We start from the raw sequence: 22,568 nt of genomic DNA, 5'->3' as shown, positions 1-22,568 counted from the left end.
TAAATCACAGTTCCAATCTGACTCATGAAAAAAAAATACCATGAATAAGGAGAACATCTAATAATTTGACTGCTTCATCATGGGAACAGTGAGGATGGCTCCCTGCTCCTCCACAGACTGTGGAATATGCCCAGCGAGGAGATGCTGAAGGTTGTTGTCAAAAAGTGAATGACAGTGCTACATTGCAGCCCCTGCTTAATCCTGGCAAGGAGGCCAAACCTGTGAATTGTATCCAAAGGGATTCTGTCTTTTTGAAGAGCTCCCAAGAAAAGGCAAGAGTGGTGGTTCACATGTCTGAGAGTGGAAACTGGGTCCTAAATGACTTACATCCCTTGCTCTCCACACCACCTTCCTCTACTCTCTTTGGCAAGATGTTTATCATTCACTACAATTGATTGGCTTTTATTTCTCCATCATGTGGCTGTGTAGTAATAGCATAAACATGTATGAGAATTCGCAGAATTAAAGATTAGCAGCTTTTAGCAGCTTTATGTACCATCACTTTTTTTTTTTTTTTTTTTTTAAACAGGAGGTGACTGGAAAACTGGGAAGCTAGCTCTATTAGAGCAAGGTCAGATCCAGATCACTTTCACTGAAGTACCCTCTTCACTTCTGGAATGACTGTCTTTTTCATATTGGTTTATGAATAGCATAAATTTATACTCTTTCCTTTGTACTAAAGGACTGCAAATACAATAGAAATAGCTTCAGTATTTACATTTTAATTTAGCGCCATTTGTTAAGGCCCTGGATTTACTTAAAAGGGGGTATTTATGGAAAATTACTGAAAAGCCTGTGGGAATTCTCTGTTGGCTTTCTGGCAATCTTCATGGGGAAATGCCCAACCTGGAAGCAATTAGACATTCTGGATAGTCATATAAGAGCAAGAATTCCCTGTAGCATTGCATCAAAACTGTGCATTTAATCTTCCTGACACATTTGTCAAAGGACAGCCACTTGCAAGGAGAGGGTTTTTTTTTCATATTAAACCAAAGTTCAATCGATAGCTTTGCTGGGTTTAAGGTTATAATAAGTAGATTACTAAAAAGCTAAACATAATCTCTGGCACCACTGTCATTAGAATGGCCTCAGCCTATTCCGACTGCTACTAAGTGTTTTGAAGAGTGAGTGTATGTGTACTTAGCAACAGATATGCTCCTTAAGTTCAACTGATCATTAAGGTGAGTAACACGGAATGACACTCTCTGCAGCTTGAGGTTGACAAATGGCATTGAGGAAGGTAGTGAGAAATATGTCCGCTTTGGCAGGCCAACCTGCTTTGGGAAAATGCTGTTAGATTATCAGCAACATAGCACAACCCTCCTTTGTCCACCCCAAGACAGCCAGTTTACACTTCAGCCAGGCAATGGACAGGAATCTACTGCTACACAACTACTCTCTTCAGGGTTTCCAAGGCATCTGCTGTCTCACTCAACAATCATTCTTACCCAATGTATAGCACTTCTCTCTCTCAAACCCTTCACAAATGAGGTCAGTTTGATAATCTCCTGATGGGAAATCAGGGCAAGGGGAAAACAGGTATCTCACCTCATCCAGAATGAAGTTGGAGACAGCAACAGAGCAGGGGACAGAAGCTAGGGCTTGGTCTGCTAAGAATTACCTTCTGGTGGGCAGCTTTTAACATCTGCCAGCTTGGACTCCTTGTCTTGAAGTTGCAGAGGTCACTTCCCAAGACATGCTTGCTGTAATTTCGCATTATCCACCACAGTGGACACCTGGATAAAACCAGTGGATTGAGTTCAACTACCCCAGGTGCCTCCACAAAGCTAATATATAATCATTATTTGCAGACAGCGTGGAGCTCCAGCTGGGAGACCCTGCCAGCCCCTTGCATGGGGCTGACTCAGGTACTGCTGGGACCCAGCTGACCTGCTATCCAGACAACCTATGCATGGCAAATGCTGGCTGTCCTGTTGGCACCACTTCCAGTGCCACAGCTGTCCTGGGCCATGGCACCCTTTGCCTCCACAACCAAGGTCTGCAAAGCCCCAAGGAGCTCACGTGCAGCCTCACTGGCACCTGTGCAAGTCCCTGGGGCCTGAGCCAACACAAAGGTGAGCAAGTGGCCTTGCACTACGGGACCCCATGCCTTCAACACACTCCTCATGCTCTAAGATCACATCGTTGAGGGAGTATTTGATTGCATCAAGACATCGTCAGATCACAGGATCATTCAGGTAGGAAAGGACCTGCAGATGTCTCTTGTGCCCCCGGTAAGTGGGTCATGTGCTGTCATGGCTTGCAGCTGGTGGGGTGGCCTGTGGCGGTGCTGCTGGTAGCTGGGTACATCTCACCCAACGCTGGAGCCCCATGTGCTGGCATCGCCCTTCCCAAGTGCCGGTTGGGGGGGGGGGGGAAGGGAAGCAAGAGGGTGATGGAGCCCACACCAGCTGGGCTCAGTGCTAATGACAGTCACTGCAACCCACACGACACCCTCACCCATGGAGTGGAGACCAATACCACCACCAGGCTCAGAAGCTACGGACTGACAGTACCCTGGGCAGGGACAGGGAAGTTGGTAAGTTGTTACCCTGCCCAAACTGAAGGAAGAATCCCCAGGTTCACACCTGATACTGCTCCTTGCAAATTCAGTGCAGAGCCCTGTGTAAAGGGGTTTCAGGTCTCAGAGTGATCTAGGTGGCCTGACACCAAAAGTTAAATTTAAGCTATTCCCCCACCTCCCACCACCTCCATGTACCAGCAAATCACTTACCTGAGGTGTGTCTGCAATCCCACTCTGTGCTATGTGTTTATTGATATGTTGCACATGGGTTTCCTTCCAAGCAGGCATGAAAGCACGTGCTGCTTTCCCCTGCCTTGCAGACAGGGGGCCAGTTTGCAAGATCAGAATCACACACATGCTGAAGGAGCACTCCGGAGCTGGTCCAAAGCACTCAGCCGTTTTCAGCTACAGCAACTACAGTTCTTGGGCAACGCAGGGAACATTGTAAAAAAAATTGTGTTCCCTAATTGCACAGCAGGTTTTGTGTCTGTTTTTATTAGGTAAAGCAATTTGTTATGAAAGGATACAGCTGAGATAGCATTCTGCTTGCAAGGCTTAGCAGCAAAAGATCTAGTTTCTCTGTAGTTGTCTTTGCTTCTTTATAATACCGGATTTATCTTCTCTTGTCCTCCTTGGTAATTGTAGCACTTTCTGTTTAAGGGTAGAGCACACTGGCTGTAGGTACAGTAGGTTCAGACTGGTCACTTGCCACAGAGATACAGTGTGAGCTGGGAAATGTGATCCTCTGCCCACCATTAAACCCAGTCTCCCAGATCAATAGCGCTCCAAAGAATAAATACATAAGAATATGGAACTTCTTTTTTTTTTTTTTTTTTTTTACTGTGATCAGAGCAAGGTAAATGGGTTTTCTAAATACTTGATCTGTATATATTTATGTAAGCATCTGTCTTGCTTATACAAAACTCATCTGTACAGTCACTTATTACCTGTCCTGTCCATCAGCTCCAGTTTCTGAGCAGGAGTTAAGGACTGTGCTCCTTGCCTCTTGAATGGGCTAACTGAAGAAGTGATCTCTCCCCTGCACACAAAAGTGGACATTAGCCTCAAGTTAGTAGCCTGGATTCTTGAATTCTGTCCCTTCTCTGCACCCCATGATTAGCACACAGGTCTACCATTTACTCGCAGACTATACTGTGATGAGGAGGCAGAGTTGAGTTGCATGTTGGGTTTTTTTTCCATACAAAATTTGGTATGCAGCAGTGCTTTAGAAGGGATTTCTAAGTGCCCTTTCAGCTAGCAGGTGCCCTAGACCATAGAATGAGCAATTCCTTTTTTGCCATGCAAGTCTGGCGTTTCACTGACACTACTGAAAGTGTTAAAAACCTCTAAGCAATCATTTGAACACCTGCAAAAAGTGTGACCTGATGATATTGTGCCTTTTCCTCCCTTGATTCACTCTGAAATTGTTTCTTATAGAAATATCTTTTTTTTTTTTTAAATTTCACTTAGCAATCTGGCAAGCACTTACTCAGTTATTTTAAGTTTCTTTAAGGATTCACCATTATCTTTAGTCAGGCTGAGATCTGAGCTTGTGTATCACCTGGTCTGATATCTGCAGCTTCAGACCTGGTAATATAAGATGCTGAACACCCTTCAGTCTTCTTGAGACGGAATGTGCTTGGTGCAACCTGCTTGGACACCTAAATGACCTCAGTCACTGTAGTAAGTGATTCATCGTATCCAAGGAAGGTAAGATGGGAAGTTGTCCCCATGGTGCAGATAGGAACAGCAGAAGAATAGAGACACAGATGAGTAAAGTGCCTTGCCCAGAAGCAAGCCAAAAGGTGCTTATGAAACTGAGGTTCAGACACTTGTTTCTCAGATCACAAGCAAAGACCCTGAACAGGGGAGACAGAGAACTGGACTCTCAGTCTCCCATTCAGATTTCTCTCACATTTCTCTTACAAATCTTACAGATTTCTCTCTTTGTTCCATGCTGCTAAAGAAAATGATGGTTGGCACGTGACTTTCTACTGTGTCTGTCCTTTCTCTGACCCTCTGCAGCTTGCTAGACAAGTGTCCATGTAAGGATCTGCTTTCCTGATTCGTATGTGTTGTATTCTATGGTGCTCTGTGGAATTTATGATGAAATGAACAGTGGTATGTGAGACTGGAAAAAACAGAATTCTGCTTCTGCCCGGAATCTTGGGGACATAAAACAGCGGGACTACAACTGCCTTTCTATTATTCCCAGAAACAGAGTCCTTTATTAGGAAATGAGAACTTGAACATGACTGCAAGTACCAAAACTACTCTAGAAGATAGAGCAGCTGCTTGAAGGGGATGGTATGTAAAGGCTCTCCCATTTAAAGAAACACTGTCTTCCTCAGAGGAGATGTGATGTGATAGCCTCTGTCTCTAACATAGTTCTGGGCGACTGATACAGAGTTTACAGTGTGTGTGGGGGGGGGGGGGGTTGTTTTGCTTCCCTCTGAAATGGGAGGTGATACAACAGCAACTCTTCATCTAGAAAGCCTGTTATCGCTATTAAATTTTTGGAGGAATGGCTCAGCACTTGGCAACAGAAAAATATGAGGTGAAACATGACCATACAGCTAGACAGTGGCCACCCAGATCTGGGTGCAAAATGAACGGTTCAACGGTGATACAATTCATGGACTGTCAGAAAAGGCTGCTTCTCTAAATATCAGCTGAAGGACAGGCCCGCAGTAGTTCTGTTACAGGCATTTTGCTGTAATGAGGCAGTAAATTCTGGTATTCTTTGCAGTTGTTTGTGCCATCAAGGCGCTCTCTGTTCAAGTGGTCAATAGACACATGGAAGAAATTGTCAACAACTTTGAGGAGGGGCTGTTGTGAAATGGGTGGTAACAAACATATAAAGAGTGCATTTTCGCAAAACATTGCATTTTCTATTTCAGCTTCTATTTCTATTTCAACTTTTTGGAAATTGAGAACTCATTTGGTGCTAAGGGAAGCCTGTGTGAAGATGACCAGTCAGAGAATTCCAGGTGGGTAGTTGATAGAATGGCATGTTTCAGCATTTCTTTCTTTTATAATTTCTAACCAATACAAATTCCTCTTTTTTTCCAATGCCAATGACTTTTCCCCTTGCTATGTTATCAAGGATTTCTTTTAATATTTAGGGAACAAAATATCATTTACAATAAATTTAGACATTGGTGAGTATCAGACCGCTGTGGATGACACTGGTACAATGTATGTTTGTTTGCTCAATAGATTAGACCAGAGAGGGGTGCTGTGCACTTGGATACAGCTGCTGTCCTGAATGCTCTGTGGGATCTGTGGGCCAACCAAGAGGGAAAGGTAATGCTCATGGGATCCAAATATAAGAACATTCAATTGATCCAGAGAGATTTGCTGCTCCTGGTTGCTCTCTTTTGCACATCTGCTCTTGATTCTGCAGTAATACATACATATGCTTAGCTTTAAAATATCAGATAAAGTACAGGCGCCACTGAGTTCTTGGAGACTGTGCATGTGCTTAATTTTTGCAGGATGGAAAAGTGTAACAACTGCACATTGCTTAGCAGTGAAGTTGATCTGAACATTTCAGAATCACTTTGTGGGAGCTCTAATATTTCTGAGAGAAGACCTTTGACTAGCCCTGCCTATCAGCTGTGTCTGTGTATGCTCTTCTCTTGATTTTGCCTTTCTTATTTGTAGATTTTAGTCCAAGATTTTAATTTTTTAACCACTTCCCTATCATATATGCTGTTGAACCAGGAGCCAAATCATGTAAACTTAGCACATTACTGGATATTAAAAATAACTTATTTGCACAGAAATTGACTTTTTGCTCTTTGAGTATAAAACCCTTGGTATGGTGGAGTCCTAGTCCAGAACGTCAGACTGCTGCAGGAGGGTAGATAATACCAGATACCACGTTGCTGTGGCCATATCTTGATGGGCAGAGTCAGACATGCTTGATCTCTGCAGACCTTCTGATTTAATGGGACAGAAGCAGCAAAAAGCTGTAGCTAGTGGTGGAGCTGCCACATGCACATTCATACACCATGCACCTCGGGGCATCCCACCACACTATTCTGACTGCACAGCTTGCAGGGAAAGCCAGCTTGTGTCCCTCTGGCTTGGGTCTGCCAGCCTCCACCCTCTCTCACTTCTGCTCTGTTGGATTGAGCCTTCAGGTATCCTTCTGTGGGAAAGTAACCAGCAACCTTCAGCTTGCCAAAATCCAAGAGCATAATACTGTCTCAAAAAGCGCATCATCAAAAAATTCACAGCACAGATATCTTAAATATAGAAAAGATATTTTGTATAGTGATAAGTTTCAGCAAGGGGGGTAGACCAGCATTTCAGATAGCTAGTATGAGGCTCACTTTTTTCTTTTTAGTATAAAAATCACACCAGCAATACTGCATCCATAATGAAACCAAGGTAAAAAGGATGCTCCAGTCTTAATTATTTTAAGGGAAAAGTGTTGAATGTTCTTGCTTGGGGTTGAGAACCACATTACTTTAGTGTCAGTAATTAATTCTGAGTGCCAAATGGAAAGACGCTTACACATTCTGACACTTCATCAAGAAGCAAAAACTATGTTCATGATACCTCCTTTATAGCATCCATCTGGTTCTAATTATTTAATACATTTTGTTTTCCAGCCTCTGTGGAAGTTACTAGTTGACATGGTACTGAAATCTTGTTATATTTCCAATATAGAGGTAACCTGACACTCTTGTTTCTGACTGTATTAAAAGAGAACATGTTTTAGCTTGTGTCCAAACTCAGGGGGAGCTCTATTTAATTTTAAGATGCTCTAAAAGAACTTGTTTCTTCTGGGAGCAGAAGTGTGCCAACAGGGATGCACCTCTAAGTTAATTTGACGTCTGGAATTTGAGATGTGGCTTTCCTGTTTATTTTTTTAACTCCTGCCCAGATAGAATTTAAAAGAAAGCTGAAAAGGGCTTATTATCTACTACTTACAGCCATGAACTTAGGCACATGCTTATATCTTTGCCAGTGCAACATAAGTTCAGATGAGGTGGTTGGTGAGGAGCATCTAGAACATGTGCTGCATCCCTACTCGCTGAAGAGAAATGAAGAAAAGATTGATAGCCATGCCTCATGCAGCTAGCATTACTTAATCTTTTGTCATCATACTGTTTTATTATGCTATGCTTTTTATTTTATGGCTTGCTGTTGAATGAGGAGCCCAAGCAATTGCTATCCTGCATAGAATTCAAATATGTTACTGATGTGCTAACAGAAGCAACAGCTTATTTAAGTCTTCTTTCCCTCAAAGCTGGCCTGTCCTCCTTCCTAATCCTTGAATTGCCTCATCAGCTTCGGCAGTAACTCAGGAATACGCCATCAGTCTGTGGGACTAAGACAGGTCAGAGGGGCAATCATAGTGATGAAATCTGGAGGAAGAGGAGAAATTGTTCTTCACTGTAATTTCATATTTATGCTTGTTCCCCTACAGAAATACTCCCAAATGGCCTGCTTGGGAAAAAGGAAAGGGGTGAGCTTAAACTGATCTGTACCTGATTAAAAGCATTACTGTGCATGTCTTAGAGAATGGGAAAGGGACTGTGTGAGGTGAAGCATGTTGTTTGCCAGCATCTTCTCATTCATCTCCAGGACTGCAAAGTCGGACATTTGGTTTATGCTACATTGGTGACTTTTTGCCATATAACTGTTTGTGTCAGGCTAGCAAGGAGATTGTGCTGTTTTCTTCCAAGGATTTTTCTGAGGTGTAATTCTCTTTCATTAAAATAGCTAGGGAGAAGAGGGAGGGGCTTATTCAGCAAAACTGATCTCCTTGATTAAAATTATGGCTTTTAAGGAAAAAAGAAGTCAAAACACCTCTATTCCTTCAGTTTCCACAAAGAACAGTCTTTGACAGACTGTTTAACAAAATAATCTTTTGTTGACTAAAAAACAGCCTGACTTGAGAAAATCCTCATGTTTCAGAAGAGCAAATGTTAAAGCATGGATATCCTGCTTATACAACATCCTGTGCCTGGCTGTGCTCCTCAGACCAACTGTTGAAACAGGTTTGAATGTTTGATGTCTCAAATAGCAAGGTTTTAAATGGTTCGTGCAGTGGGGAAATGTTAACAGAAAATGATCAATGCTCAGTGCTTGCTTCTAAACAAAAGTTTTGCTGGACTGAATAAAAATGTAATGTTGCAGATACATTTGGGGAGCTGAAAGCAGGCCCAATGCCATGATTTTTCCAGTAAGTCAGAGTGCTACAGTCTTGTCTATCGTCAAGGGTAGGTATACCCAAGCGTATGAGTATTGAGAACAAGGTATTAAGGCAGTAACAGAAGTATATTTATGTGGGTGTGTTGTGTCTAACAGAGAGCTTGCATGGGTGTAGCTGTGTCAATTTAAACAAGGAGCTTATGCACATAGCGATAATCAGGAAAGTGGTATGAATTAACCAAAAGTGTGATTCTTAAGAGCATTAATGAAAATGCATTAAATCTGTGCCTGAATGGCTATGTTCAAAAGCCCAGTGTCCATAACCTGCAGTAACTCCATCTCTGAGGAATAAGGATGTGTCCTTTGCAGGTAACATGAATCTCAGAAGTTTGATAACTGTTGGTTTCTTCTGGAACATCTGGTTGCCTCAGCTTTGAGGGATACTTTGCAACTGTCAACAGCAGAAGTGCCCTCAGTTTCATTTGCAGAGCAGCATCCTTCCTGCCAGAAAGAGCTGCCTGTGCAATGGACTTGGTTTTTTTTGTGAAATACTATGAAAGCTTTTGACAGTTTATGGGTGTCAGATTTACCTAATGCAACTGGGGTTTATCTTCCAGGAAATGTATCCCTTAGTGAATCTAGAAGTAGCACTGCTGAGTCATGGGATGTTCACAGCTGTATTAGAAAAAGTTATCATACGTTACGGTTTAGCTAGGTTGAGCAATTTCATTCCCTTTTCTCAGCTGGATGTTATTCACATGTCTGATCTCATTTTCCTGATGAGTTTCTGCTGCTTCCTAGGAAGCAACTGAAAGTTTATTCTGATTTTGAAAATGTGTAAATTAATATTATTATAGATGCATTGTAGTAAAGTTATTTGGAGATTTATAATAGGTGTAACTTTACTTGCAGTTATGCACAGAGGCTTTGAAAGAGGGCTGGACAAAGTACAGTAAACACTTGTCTTGAATATTCCCCTTATGTGTTTTGTGCTTTGATGAACAGATAGACTAGATCTTGGCTAACTCTTTCATGTCTATGATATGGACAGTCACATCTTTGTTTCTGTATACCTCTTGGACATGTCCCCTCTTTCTACTGCTGCATAATCACAGAATCACAGAATCACAGAATCGCTGAGGTTGGAAGGGACCTCTGGAGATCATCTAGTCCAACCCCCCTGCTCAAGCAGGGTCACCTAGAGCACATTGCACAGGATCGCATCCAGGCGGGTTTTGAATATCTCCGGAGAAGGAGACTCCACCACCTCTCGGGGCAACCTGTTCCAGTGCTCTGTCACCCTCACAGTGAAAAAGTTTTTCCTCATGTTCAGATGGAAGTGTCTGTGTTTCAGTTTGTGCCCGTTGCCTCGCGTCCTGTCGCTGGGCACCACTGAAAAGAGTCTGGCTCCATCCTCTTGACACCCTCCCTTCAGATACTTGTACACGTTGATAAGATCTCCTCTCAGCCTTCTCTTCTCCAGGCTAAACAGGCCCAGCTCCCTCAGCCTTTCCTCATAAGAGAGATGCTCCAGTCCCCTAATCATCTTTGTAGCCCTTCGCTGGACTTGCTCCAGTAGTGCCACATCCCTCTTGTACTGGGGAGCCCAGAACTGGACGCAGTACTCCAGATGTGGCCTCACCAGGGCTGAGTAGAGGGGGAGAATCACCTCCCTCGACCTGCTGGCAACACTCTTCCTAATGCACCCCAGGATACCATTGGCCTTCTTGGCCACAAGGGCACATTGCTGCCTCATGCTTAACTTGGTGTCCACCAGCACTCCCAGGTCCTTCTCAGCAGAGCTGCTTTCCAGCAGGTCAACCCCCAACCTGTCCTGGTGCATGGGGTTATTCTTCCCCAGGTGCAGGACCCTGCACTTGCCTTTGTTGAACTTCATGAGGTTCCTCTCCGCCCACTTCTCCAGCCTGTCCAAGTCTCTCTGAATGGCAGCACAGCCCTCTGGCGTATCAGCCACTCCTCCCAGTTTGGTATCGTCAGCAAACTTGCTGAGGGTGCACTCTGTCCCTTCATCCAGGTCACTGATGAAGAAGTTGAACAAGACTGGACCCAGTACTGACCCCTGGGGGACACCGCTAGCTACAGGCCTCCAACTAGACTCTGCGCCACTGATCACAACTCTCTGAGCTCTGCCATTCAGCCAGTTCTCAATCCACCTCACTGTCCACTCATCTAACCCACACTTCCTGAGCTTGTCTATGAGGATGTTATGGGAGACAGTGTCGAAAGCCTCGCTGAAGTCAAGGTAGACAACATCCCCTGCTCTCCCCTCATCTACCCAGCCGGTCATTCCATCAGAGAAGGCTACCAGATTGGTTAAGCATGATTCCCCCTTGGTGAAGCCATGCTGACTACTCCTGATCACTTTCTTGTCCTCCACATGCTTGGAGATGGCCTCCAGGATGAGCTGCTCCATCACCTTTCCAGGGATGCAGGTGAGGCTGACTGGCCTGTAGTTCCCTCGGTCCTCCTTCTTGCCCTTTTTGAAGACTGGGGTGACACTGGCTTTCTTCCAGTCCTCAGGCACCTCTCCTGTCCTCCATGACCTTTCAAAGATGATGGAGAATGGCTTAGCAATAACGTCCGCCAGCTCCCTCAGCACTCGTGGGTGCATCCCATCGGGGCCCATGGATTTGTGGGTGTCAAGTTTGCTTAAATGATCTCTAACCCGATCCTCCTCGACCAAGGGAAAGTCTTCCTTTCTCCAGACTTTCTCTCTTGCCTCCAGGGTCTGGGGTTCCTGAGGGCTGGCCTGAGCAGTAAAGACTGAAGCAAAGAAGGCATTCAGTAACTCTGCCTTCTCTGCATCCTTCGTCACCAGGGCACCCACCCCATTCGGCAACAGGCCCATATTTTCCCTAGTCTTCCTCTTGCTCCTGATGTATTTGAAGAAGCCCTTCTTGTTGTTCTTGACATCTCTTGCCAGATTTAATTACAAATGGGCCTTAGCCTTCCTCATCGCATCCCTGCATACTCTGACAACGTTCCTATATTCCTCCCAAGTGGCCTGTCCCCCTTTCCACTTTCTGTATACTTCCTTCTTCTGCTTGAGTTTTGCCAGGAGCTCCTTGCTCATCCATGCAGGTCTCCTGCCTCCTTTGCTTGACTTCCTACTCATAGGGATGCACCGCTCTTGAGCCTGGAGGAAGTGATGTTTGAATATTAACCAGCTCTCTTGAACACCCTTTCCTTCTAGGGCCCTAACCCATGGGATTCCTCCAAGTAGGTCCCTGAAGAGGCCAAAGTTTGCTCTCCTGAAGTCCAGGGTTGCGATCCTACTCGGTGCCCTGCCTCCTCCTCACAGGATCCTCAACTCCACCATCTCATGGTCACTGCAGCCAAGGCAGCCCCCGACCTTCACATCTTCCACCAGTCCTTCTTTGTTTGTTAGTATGAGGTCCAGCAGCACACCTCTCCTTGTTGGCTCCTCCACCACCTGTGTCAAGAAGTTGTCACCAATGCTCTGCAGAAGCCTCTGGGACTGTTTGTGCCTAGCTGTGTTGTCTTTCCAGCAGATATCGGGGTGGTTGAAGTCCCCCATGAGAACCAGGGCCTGGGATCGTGAGGCTACTTCCAGCTGTCTGTAGAAGGCCTCATCGACTTCCTCTTCCTGATCAGGTGGCCTGTAGTAAACACCCACAACAGTGTCACCCATGCTAGCCTGCCCTTTGATCCTTACCCATAAGCTCTTGACTCGCTCTTCATCCACCCCTAGGCACAGCTCAATACATTCCAGTTGCTCTCTCACATAAAGAGCAACTCCACCACCTCGCTTTCCTGGCCTGTCTTTCCTAAAAAGCACGTAGCCATCCATGACAGCACTCCAGTCATGCGAGCTATCCCACCATGTCTCTGTAATGGCAATGAGATCATGGCCCTGCGACCGCACACAGATCTCTAGTTCTTCCTGTTTGTTCCCCATGCTGCGTGCATTGGTGTACAGGCATTTCAGGGAGGTGATCGAGCATGCAGGTTTCCCAGGAGGGATGCAAGAGGATCCTCCATAGCCACATCCCATGCGCACTTCCCTGGCTGCATTCACCTGCTGGAGGCGTCCCGACTTGAGCCGTCTTTTGCCAACTACCCTGTCACTATAATTCTCCCCTTCCCCCGTCTTTCCTAGTTTAAAGCCCTCCTTACCAGGCTGGCCAACCTGTTGGCAAAGACACGTGTGCCCCGCTTAGTGAGGCAGAAATATAAACATAATACTGCATTGCAGGAAAAGAGGAATGGTATGGCAAAGCTGAGGGCTGATGGCAAATGAAAATAACAATGTTTCCACTGATCTATGAAAAAAAACATTTGCTGTTTTATTTTCACAGTAGGATGAAGTCTGCTTGTAAGGGAAGAGAAATAATAAAAAAAATTCTTTCTATAAGACAGTAATGCTGAAATTGTAAAATCTAGTTTATGTGTTCCTATATACTGTTACATTAATCATTCAGAAGTGATCTATATCTTGTTCCAAACGTGCGTCTAGGTTCAAAGTAAAGGTGGGTGCAGATCTGAAGGACAATATTCATAGACTCAGATTTATACAAAAAATGATTGGCCCTGACAAAATAATGATGAATATCACTTTCTGCTACTGTAGGAAGTCATTTTATATTTAAAACTCTGAGATGAAAGATCTCCCATTATGTACATTTATTGGCAAAGAGTTCCTTTCCTTCCTGAAATCCTGAATAATGATGCCAACAAATGTTGACATACACCGGCAAAGAGCAATATACATGACCAAGTATATCTATGACTAAGAATTTCATCCTATATTTCATGTGCCAGAACTTCCATTCAAGTCTGGAGGGGAACCCCACTTGCAGCATTGCCTTCTAAAAGATTTAGAGTGCCTTTTATATCCAGAAAGGCTTCTGGAGGAAAACTTGTTAATATTTTTTCTCCAGTGTTTGGCCAAAGGTAAACTGGAAAACAAAAATTTCCAACTGAAACCACTTGAATGAAAAGAAATAATTCGATGCAAGTCATGCATTTAGAATTGGAAATGTCTGCTTGACTTCATTAACTGCTATACACTGGATCCTTTGCCCCATGTTTTCCGTGACATGCCACAGTTGTCCATCTGCTCTGAGTGTTGCAGTGCAGCATGGGACTTTCGAGGGTGCCATACATCATGAAATGCCTAATGAGGAACTCTGTGAACACAGGACGGCAGGGACCTGAGAACCTGAAAAGGAACCATGGTGTCATTTCCAGATCAAAATTAATAATTTTCAGATGTTCCATTTTTTGAAGGGTTGGGGGACAGGGGGAATTGCCCTTCTGTTGGAGCTAACTGCTGCTTGTGAAACACGTCTTACTTACATGTTATGTTTTCTGTCAAAAAGGTTTTCTGCTGAAAATTTCAGACAGCCATGTCCGTGTTTAGGGTGTTTTACTCCAGTATATGCTGACAAGACACTTTGATTCCCTCAGAAGACCCTTCTGTCCTTGCTACAGCTCCTGATCTGTCGTGTTCAAACCTAGCTTGGGTATTGCTATAGTCATTGCAAGCTCCTAGCATAAGCATGGCCAAAAGCGTATGATTCAGACAGAATGTGAATCTCAGCTTTTAATTTCCTTTCAATATCCTGGATTTTCATCAGTTCATGTCAATTATTCAGTTCCTTTTATTAGATTCTGACAGAAAAAGTCAATAGAATCCTGAAGTGCATTTGATTTTTATTTTCCTTACCCCCAGATGCTGGATGCAAACAAGTGATGGGAAATAAAGGAAGCAGTAGAGTAGGTCACTGAACTAGCTGAATTTAAACCCTTATGGACTGAGGAGCCAACTTCTCCAGATGATATTTTGGGACATGCAACCATTGCAAAGGTTGGAAGGGTTATTTTTTTTATTTCAGTAATGATATAGTGGCTCCAGTCTAGAAAACTGTAATATATTGTTTATACTGCTTCTTGATATACTCAGAGTTCAGGCTGAACTAGTTATTCAGAGTCTCATTGAATATATTTGTTACAAGACCTTGACTCACATTGTGCACCTGTATTACCTTAAGTTTAAAGGAATTGTTTGTTTGTTCCTAAAAAATATGTAAAAGGACTGTCATGCCTGCATGAGGAAGGCAGCCAACATTTAGTTTAAAATGTGCATGGACTTGTTCTAAAACTCATAACTTAATATTTCAATGAAGTTGGAAGTATATTGGTTCAGAGGCTGCACTCACAACATGATGTACTTAGCGGCACTGTTAAAGCCCCACATGTACAGCATGTGCATTTCTTTGCTGCTCCGCACACCTTGCTCTATAATTCTTTATATGTTTGTGTAGCAGAAAAAGCAGAAAATTATCAATAAAAATTTTTATAGCATGTGTAACATTTTCTATAAAATAAGTAGCAAACATTACACTGAATCAACTGTTATTCCATCCTTTATGCTACTGAGTAACTCTATTGGGAATTAAAAACCAGAAGCAAGTCTTGAATGTTTACTATTTCCTTGCAGGCCTTAGCACTGCTAGGAATTGGTGTGGCAACAGGAGAACATGTGAGTATGTGTTTAAGTGTTTTTGGCTTTTTCCTAATTACTGTTTATTTAATGCAACTACTACATAACCTTTGGGAGCTGGTGCCAAAACTGTCTTGCATTTCTCACTAGGGAGTTGAATACTACAAATGAAAATTACTTGATATCTGTTTCAGCTATTCCCTAACAAGGGTGCCTGCCTTTACCTTCTTTCCCTGATTCCTTTTTTCCCATACACAATTTCTATGAACCACCTGGAAATACCTGCTGGGTTTTTTTATTATTTTTATTAGGAGAGTAACTGCTAACTTTTTGTATTCTCCGAGCAGCGAGCAATATGAACAAATGCATCTGTGGTCATGGTTGCCCATGTAACAGCTAGAGAAGGAAGACACAAAGATAAGTCCATGCTGCTCAATAGAACATGCTGTGGCTGCATGAGATATCTTAAAAGTCACCAGAAAGATCTGTGCAGCACAAGTCTGGACAATATGGTCTGTACAGAGCTGCAGGGCTCCTGACCCATGATATCCCCTTTAGCTCAAGGGTAATTAGCACAGCTCCCAGTTTGCTCTGTGGCTCTGGAGTCAATGAGAGTGTTTTGCTCAGTACTGCCCTGTGTGTGTAGATATTACCTCCCTGCGACTACATGACGGAGTGTTTATTAGAATGAAGAGGTTCCTGGCTCCTATTCCCATATCACCGCTATTTGTGCTACACTAACTCAGCTGTAAAGATTACAATCTCTGAAGATTATTCTGTTAGCAAGTTGTAGTTTATCCTCCTATTTCTGACAGGGATCTGTACAGTATTCCTCTGAGAAATATTCACAAATAAACAACTCAAACATTGGAAACAGGAAGTTATTTCAGGCTCCTTCTGTTTAGGTCTCAGCTCAGTCATTATTAGGGGCCCAGTCCTAGGGTGTCCTCGATATCCAGCACTTCTGTAGAAACTAAAGACTCTGTCTTCAGCTGGCATCACCTGGGCAGACTCAAGTCTCTTGAAGACCCCAAAGAAATCTAACCTGGCCATCACAATACATAGGTTCGACTCATGCTCACTGCTCAAAACAAAAGCAGTGGTTGAAATCTTTCCACCAACTGCCACATCCCCCATTTGGCTTCTCTGCCCAGTTTTGCTCAGGGGACGCCTAGCAGCGCAGAGGGCTTCAACAGACGGGCCCTGTGGCCTCACACTGGCTCCCAACCCACCATGCCTGCTCATCCCTTAGGCACAGGTGGCACCTGGGTGCACTGGTCAGGGTCTGGATCGATGCAGGGAAGGCCATGGCCAGGCACAGCTGCAGCACAGTTGGAAACAGGCATGCCTGGGACATAGCTCCAGCCAGGACTACGGGCCCCAGACTGAGCTGAAATGGGGCTCCTGGGTTGGCTGGGGCCAGTAAGGCCTGTCAGCACCCTGAGGGCCCTGAGAGCAGCCCCCCTCTCCAGCGAGGTGCATTCTCACACCTTACAGAGCTGTGCTCAGATGTGGAGGGGTTTAGTTGCTGTGGGGAACGCAGAGCCAGGGCAGGGTGGGGAACTGGGCATGGTTCCACCATCTCCGTGGTGGAGAGACAGCTCCAAGGTCAAGCTGGGAGCACCAGCCAGCAAGTCAGGGTGAGGATGAGGCCCAGTGATGATAACTGGAGTCAGGCACAGTCCAGTGATCAGCAGGCAGGTCCGCGGTAATGAGGCCAGCCTGTGGCCAGGCATAGGCACAGCTGCAATGCCAGGTTGCACCAACAGCATAGCTCGGGCAGGGACTGAAGGTCCATGGGGCAGCATGTAGTCCCAGGTGGGACTGGCAGGAGTGAGACCTATTAGAGTACTTGGGGCCCTTGCAGGTTTTGTTCAGAGCAAAGTTGTTCTGCTCCATTTTTGGATGTTACATATACAGCTATTTTATAAGGTTTTTAAGTAACCTTTCCTTTTGGCCAACAAAACTCCTTACTAGCATTAGTAGCAAGTCATTGCCATCAGCTGTATTTAAATACTTTTCCCATTAAATACTTTTAATGAGTCCAAAGACCTATTTCCAAAACTACTTCCTGGATACATCATCAATAGTGAGGTGTCAATAGACAGAATGGTACCTTTTAGAATACCAGTCTACAACCTAAAGTTGTTTTTTATTGCACCTATCTTCCTGCCAAGTCTTGACACTAAATCTACAAAACCAAGCAATGTGAATTAACAAACTCTCAGTTCTCTGGAGCAACTGGAGAGAAATACTGCATTAGCATAGTTTCTCTGTTGCCAGTTTCTCACGCCAAGCCCTGCTATCTACATATTTCATAGCGCTTCTTGCTTTCAGCTGTTGTCTGCCAGTAGACAGTACACTCTGTATGGGGGAGGGGGTTTTGTATAATGACCATCTATCAGGATGGGTTTGAATTACCCATTAGAATAGCCCTGCTTTATAAAGGCCAATTCCTGAATGTAGGCTTTGCTTTAAGGTTTGAAAACCTTTTTTCTTCTTTTCACCATAACCTCTAAGAATCACATAGGCATCTAATATATTTATCCGCAGAACTCCCCTGTGAATAAGGTGAGTGGTGTTATCCTTACTTCAGACATGGAAAATTGATGTGAGGCCTGAACTGACTGAACAACATAGCCAAGATCCAAGCAGAAAATCTGCAGCACAGCTAGAAATGCAATCCTGACTCTTATCTAAGCATCTTGTCTACAAGGCTATCCCTCATCTGGCTGTACTGGTCTGCAGGAGAAGGAATGATAGCAAATGACAGCAGAATCACTGCTATATTCACTCCAGCTGCCTCAAAATAGGAATGGCTGTTCATTCACATGAACATCCCAATAGTACAGTGCTGAGTGAGCATGCTTAACTGTGGTCAAGACGGTTCAGTCCCCTGTGACATCTGAAGTCCCTCCCTGCCTGCAAACACGGAGGCTGCTGCAGTTGGTTAGGTAACCAGAAGGGGTTGAGTTGGCTGGTAAAGGAGCCTCACTCCTAAAAAGACTGTGAGGCAAAATGCTCTGAAAGTTTGAGTGGTGCAGGAAGTTTCTGATCTCAGACAGCTGCAACATCAGCTTTACATAACACATCTACTACAAAAGTGAGCCATGTTTGCTCAGGCTAAGCCCACTAACTTTGTTCCTAGACTGGAAGAACCATTTTCCCTTGGTATTTTCGCTTCGCTTTCACTTATGTGGGTCAAAATCCAGTTAAGGGGTAGTAATTTCTAAACTCACTCCAGGAAGCCTGGGCTGTTAGGCACACAGTGATTTTTTTCAGTCTGCCTCTGTTCATCCACACTTAGGTCAGATGCAACCCTCTTAGTAGTTTAACTTTACAAGCGTAGGCTAATTCTTTTAATATTGGCAGCATCCTTGAACTTCTCTTCATACAAATTCTTGTGCAATGTTTCATATAAATATAGTAATTAAAATAATTTGGATTTATTGAGAAACACAGGAGGGACACTGTACAAATGTTTTGATGTTAGTTGCCAGCAGCTCTTGTAGTATGTTAATTCTAGAGACTTCAGGTCTTGACTTTTTATTTTTCCCTTACAGTGCCAAAAGAGAGTGATATTTAAACAGCTCCTACAAGCTAAGGCCCTGACTTATTTCCAAATTGACAGCTGCAGACTGGGAAGTGTGAATGAAAACTTGTCTGTGTTGCTGATGGCCAAAAAGTTTCAGAGTAAGGCTCTGCAAAACGCTGCAGGAGTGAGAACATCTTTCTCTCTCTCCCCCAACCCACCCCAACTAGTATGATTAGTTTCTTCATGCTTTTAATTTCTGGGCACAAGTTTGTATGCACTACTGTAATTTCGTTTTTTTGGTGTTGTACTATAGGGCTGCACCAGGACACTTTTGATCTCTCAGCATTGGGCAACATCTTTCTCTAGTGAACTTGGGGGGGAAGAGTTTCTGTGACTGTTTGACAGGAGCATTGTTAAAATGCCATGAAAGAATGGTGACATCGTTGATCTTAATCATTTAGTCATTTCCCCCATGTTCTTAACTTAATTAAGTACAGAGATTGTTCTGTTTTGTTTTCAGTTTCTGTTTGCCCTGGTGGTGGGGGAATTGGCCTTGTGAATTAGTCCAGCACTTGAAAGTATTTGATTATATCTCAGTATCTGGAAGTCTTGAAAGAATACTACCATAGCAATTGACCATGGCAATGGTCACCTTTTTTTCTGACATTGCTACATGGCAATTCCACCATGCATTTGCCTTGTTATCCCAGTGGGCTACAAAGGGAAGTTAGAAGTGTGGATTAAAGTTCAAGCAGGTAAAAGTGAACAGTCAGTAGTGTTTTTGAAAAAGCTACTTGAGAACTGGGCTGTGTTCTGTCCCCAGACATTTCACAGCTCCCAGTCAATAGAGTGGCAAACTCACCAGGACAGATTAACGAACAGGCTGTAGATTTTGATGGCAGATCAGGTGTTTGTCTCAAAATTCAGAAACAGTTCCTTCTCTTCTGACCCCTAATCTATCATGATGATGATTCATATTCTCAGTGGTATTGAAGTAAGGCCAATTTTGCAACATACTGTAACACATAAAAATAATGTGGGTTATAAAAGTTTGTCTAAGAAGCTAGAACATAGAGGGAGTTAGTATCTAAGCAAAGTGGTAAGAAATTTATCTTTGCTAGCTGATTGAATTTTCTCTAGGAAGTAGGGAAAAAAGTGATAGAAGCATGCATTTAGAGGAGGAATGACAGATGAGGAGAAACTCTACAAGGCCAAATTGTGAGGCAGAATAAGCGCAGCAGTCAGCAGGGCAAAATGTTATGGATATGCAGAGCTAGTAAGGAACTGAGACTTTATTGCTACCTGTAGAGCTCCTCAAGTCATCAGCTGGGAAGTGCGAGGGACAGGAAAATGCTGGGACAACTTATTCATCAGGCAGTAAGTCCAAGAACACCCCCTTCTTTCAATTGGCTTATGGGTTCCTTATACCCATAAGGATCTAACAATGTCCCTAACATGTTTTGTTTAAAATATTGCTCTGAATACAGTCAGCCTGCAGTCCTACTAGTCATCTTTGCCAGCAGTAAACAATCTTTTCACATTTGGCATATTCACATTTCTTTGCTTGAAAACATAGAAGTCTCATACCTATAAATGTTAAATATGTAGACTTTCAACTTTCCTCACATTAATATCTGCTGTATAATAAACCATCTCTACTCTTTTAAATCTTTCTGATCTCTCAAGCAGAGGGATAAATAAATAATAAACTGTCTTGGACTTTGTTGTTTAAGGTACAAGCTTCATTTCTACCATTGCTGTCAGTAGTAAATTGTGCTGATACAGGGGAACAATTATGTTTAGTTAATTCATATACTGAGAAGCAGCAGCCCCTCCAGAGCTATATGTATTAGTCTATTGCTTACCATGATTAAGTATGCTCTGTATGCCCATACACTAATGTGAGACTGGACCATTTGTCGCGTTGCATAAGGGCAATACTTTAAAAGTTTTTTTTTTTTTAATTTTCCTTATGACTCGACTAACTCTTTCTTATTTTATGAAAAGAAGTAAATGATTCCCCTTCTAAATTCTTTCTCTTTGGTGGTAAGTATTCCTGTTCTGGTTAATTTCTTTGAGATTGCTAATTCCCATTAGCCAAACCCTGAGACCACCACTTTGTTTCCTGCCCTCTCTAGCTACACTTGCTAAAATGCTCTGCAGATTCCAGCTTATTTGAAGTGTTACATAAAGTGGTTTCCAGCAAAAGGAACTTAACTTGCTAAGTGCAGGCACAATTGTTAGGTGAATTTGCAACCTAATCGGGTTTTTTGTACCTTAGAGGTCTGTAAATACACACAGAATCCTTAATTTACAGAAGTGCACACATGATAATAAGGTTGCTGTCAACCTAAACCTGTGATATATCATTAATACAGACGGCACCTGGAATATCAAAACTAGACTAGACTACTAGAGATGGGATGAAAATTACTGTAAGGAACATATGACCTGGCTTTCAAGTCTAGTAACAAGAATATTTGCTACTGTCTGTGAGCTCAGTATTTGAAAGAAGACAAGACACGAGTTTGTTACTTAGTTACACATTGGCTCCTGAGCATCCACTTGATGAAGCCTCAAAAAAAGATAGGTTTGATCTTCCATGTATCAAGCAAGGTTCTGGTATGATCTCAGCCGAAACAGCATGTACAGTCTCATCATCTCTGTTAAAGGAAGATGAACTGAGTAGGTACTGAGGAGAACCTGTCTAACAAGCAGTCGCTTATTTACAGTTGATGTACTTAGAGAAGGTAATGATAGCCTCTTTCTGCAATTTTCTTGTGCTGGACTAAATGTTGGAACAACAATTTAAGCTTTAAAAGTCCTGCTGGTTAGAATTTAGAATAAAATTTGTCTTCTAGGATTAATTTCCTGAGTGCATTTTCAGTAGTATCCAAAGGCAGAAAGACATTAGCTCTACAGTAAAGGTTGACTGCTCTATGTAAGGAGGTATAGGAAACTGTTGCCTGGGGTAGCAGGGATTAGACTGGTGCCTGAAGAGCATCCTTCAGCTGTGACATACTTGAGCTCCATTGTTTGTTTTTTTTTCCAGGATGTGTGAATTTGTAGACCACCTTCATAAACACTTCAAATATCCTACCGTAGTCAAGAATGCTTCCTACATGCCACCTCAGGTATGCTGTCTTAACTGTACACACAAAGGAAAGTATCTCCATCACAAACAATGAAAGACTGAAAATCTTAAAATATAAAGCAAATGTTTCACATGGTCTTCAGTACTCTTACACTGAAAAAAGGGATGGTGGATGCATTATTACACTGAACTATTAATTATACCTTCTAAATGCAAAGTGTAAAACTGAAAAGTGTTCTGAAAGGAGCATAACCCTAGTCAGAATTGTCGTAGGAATGTCTCCAGGTCTAATAGTTTCTGTTGCTCACTTACCTAGCAGACACATAAACGTATTAAGAATGTGCCCTCAACATCTGTTATCCCTGTAACTCTAACCAGACGATAGGGATAGGGTAAGACTGGGAAGATGACTCCCACTGGCCTTTTCCATAGGCTCAAAGAAGGATACAAACTCATACTCTAATCTTGAGCAGCAAAAGAAAATTGTTACCCAGCTGCAAAATATATCCTCAGTTCCTACCCAATGTCTAAAAAATATTCTGATCTGTGAAGGATGCTGGCTATCCCACTGAAATGAAAGAAAATTCTGCAAGAAACTACCAGTTTCCAGAAGGAGAAGTTTGGCAGGAACACCTTTCAAGCCAAAAGGCGCAGCAGCATTGAATACTTAATCCCCCCAAGATTTTAGTTGAAAGATAAATTCCTCAAACTTACTTTTAGAGCACACAGAATCAACAAGGTGGTGCTACAAAAAAAT

General features: G+C 43.1%; 1 protein-coding gene across 1 annotated transcript; it reads left to right on the top strand.

Moving 5' to 3' along the window:
* The first annotated feature begins 4,608 nt into the window (after positions 1-4,608).
* Positions 4,609-22,474, top strand: ENOSF1 (enolase superfamily member 1). The gene is given in 17 exon segments (XM_067290028.1): positions 4,609-4,645; positions 5,274-5,358; positions 5,425-5,533; positions 5,744-5,830; positions 7,147-7,173; positions 7,694-7,769; positions 7,968-8,006; positions 8,459-8,541; positions 9,608-9,642; positions 13,194-13,275; positions 14,406-14,546; positions 15,180-15,221; positions 18,746-18,875; positions 19,238-19,267; positions 19,270-19,331; positions 21,765-21,851; positions 22,364-22,474. Coding segments are annotated over 17 exon segments (1,263 nt in total).
* Positions 22,475-22,568: the final 94 nt, after the last annotated feature.

Source organism: Apteryx mantelli, chromosome 2 (genome assembly GCF_036417845.1).
Source record: "Apteryx mantelli isolate bAptMan1 chromosome 2, bAptMan1.hap1, whole genome shotgun sequence".
NCBI classification, from domain to species: Eukaryota; Metazoa; Chordata; class Aves; order Apterygiformes; family Apterygidae; genus Apteryx; species Apteryx mantelli.
This window is presented reverse-complemented; position numbering and strand designations above follow the sequence as displayed.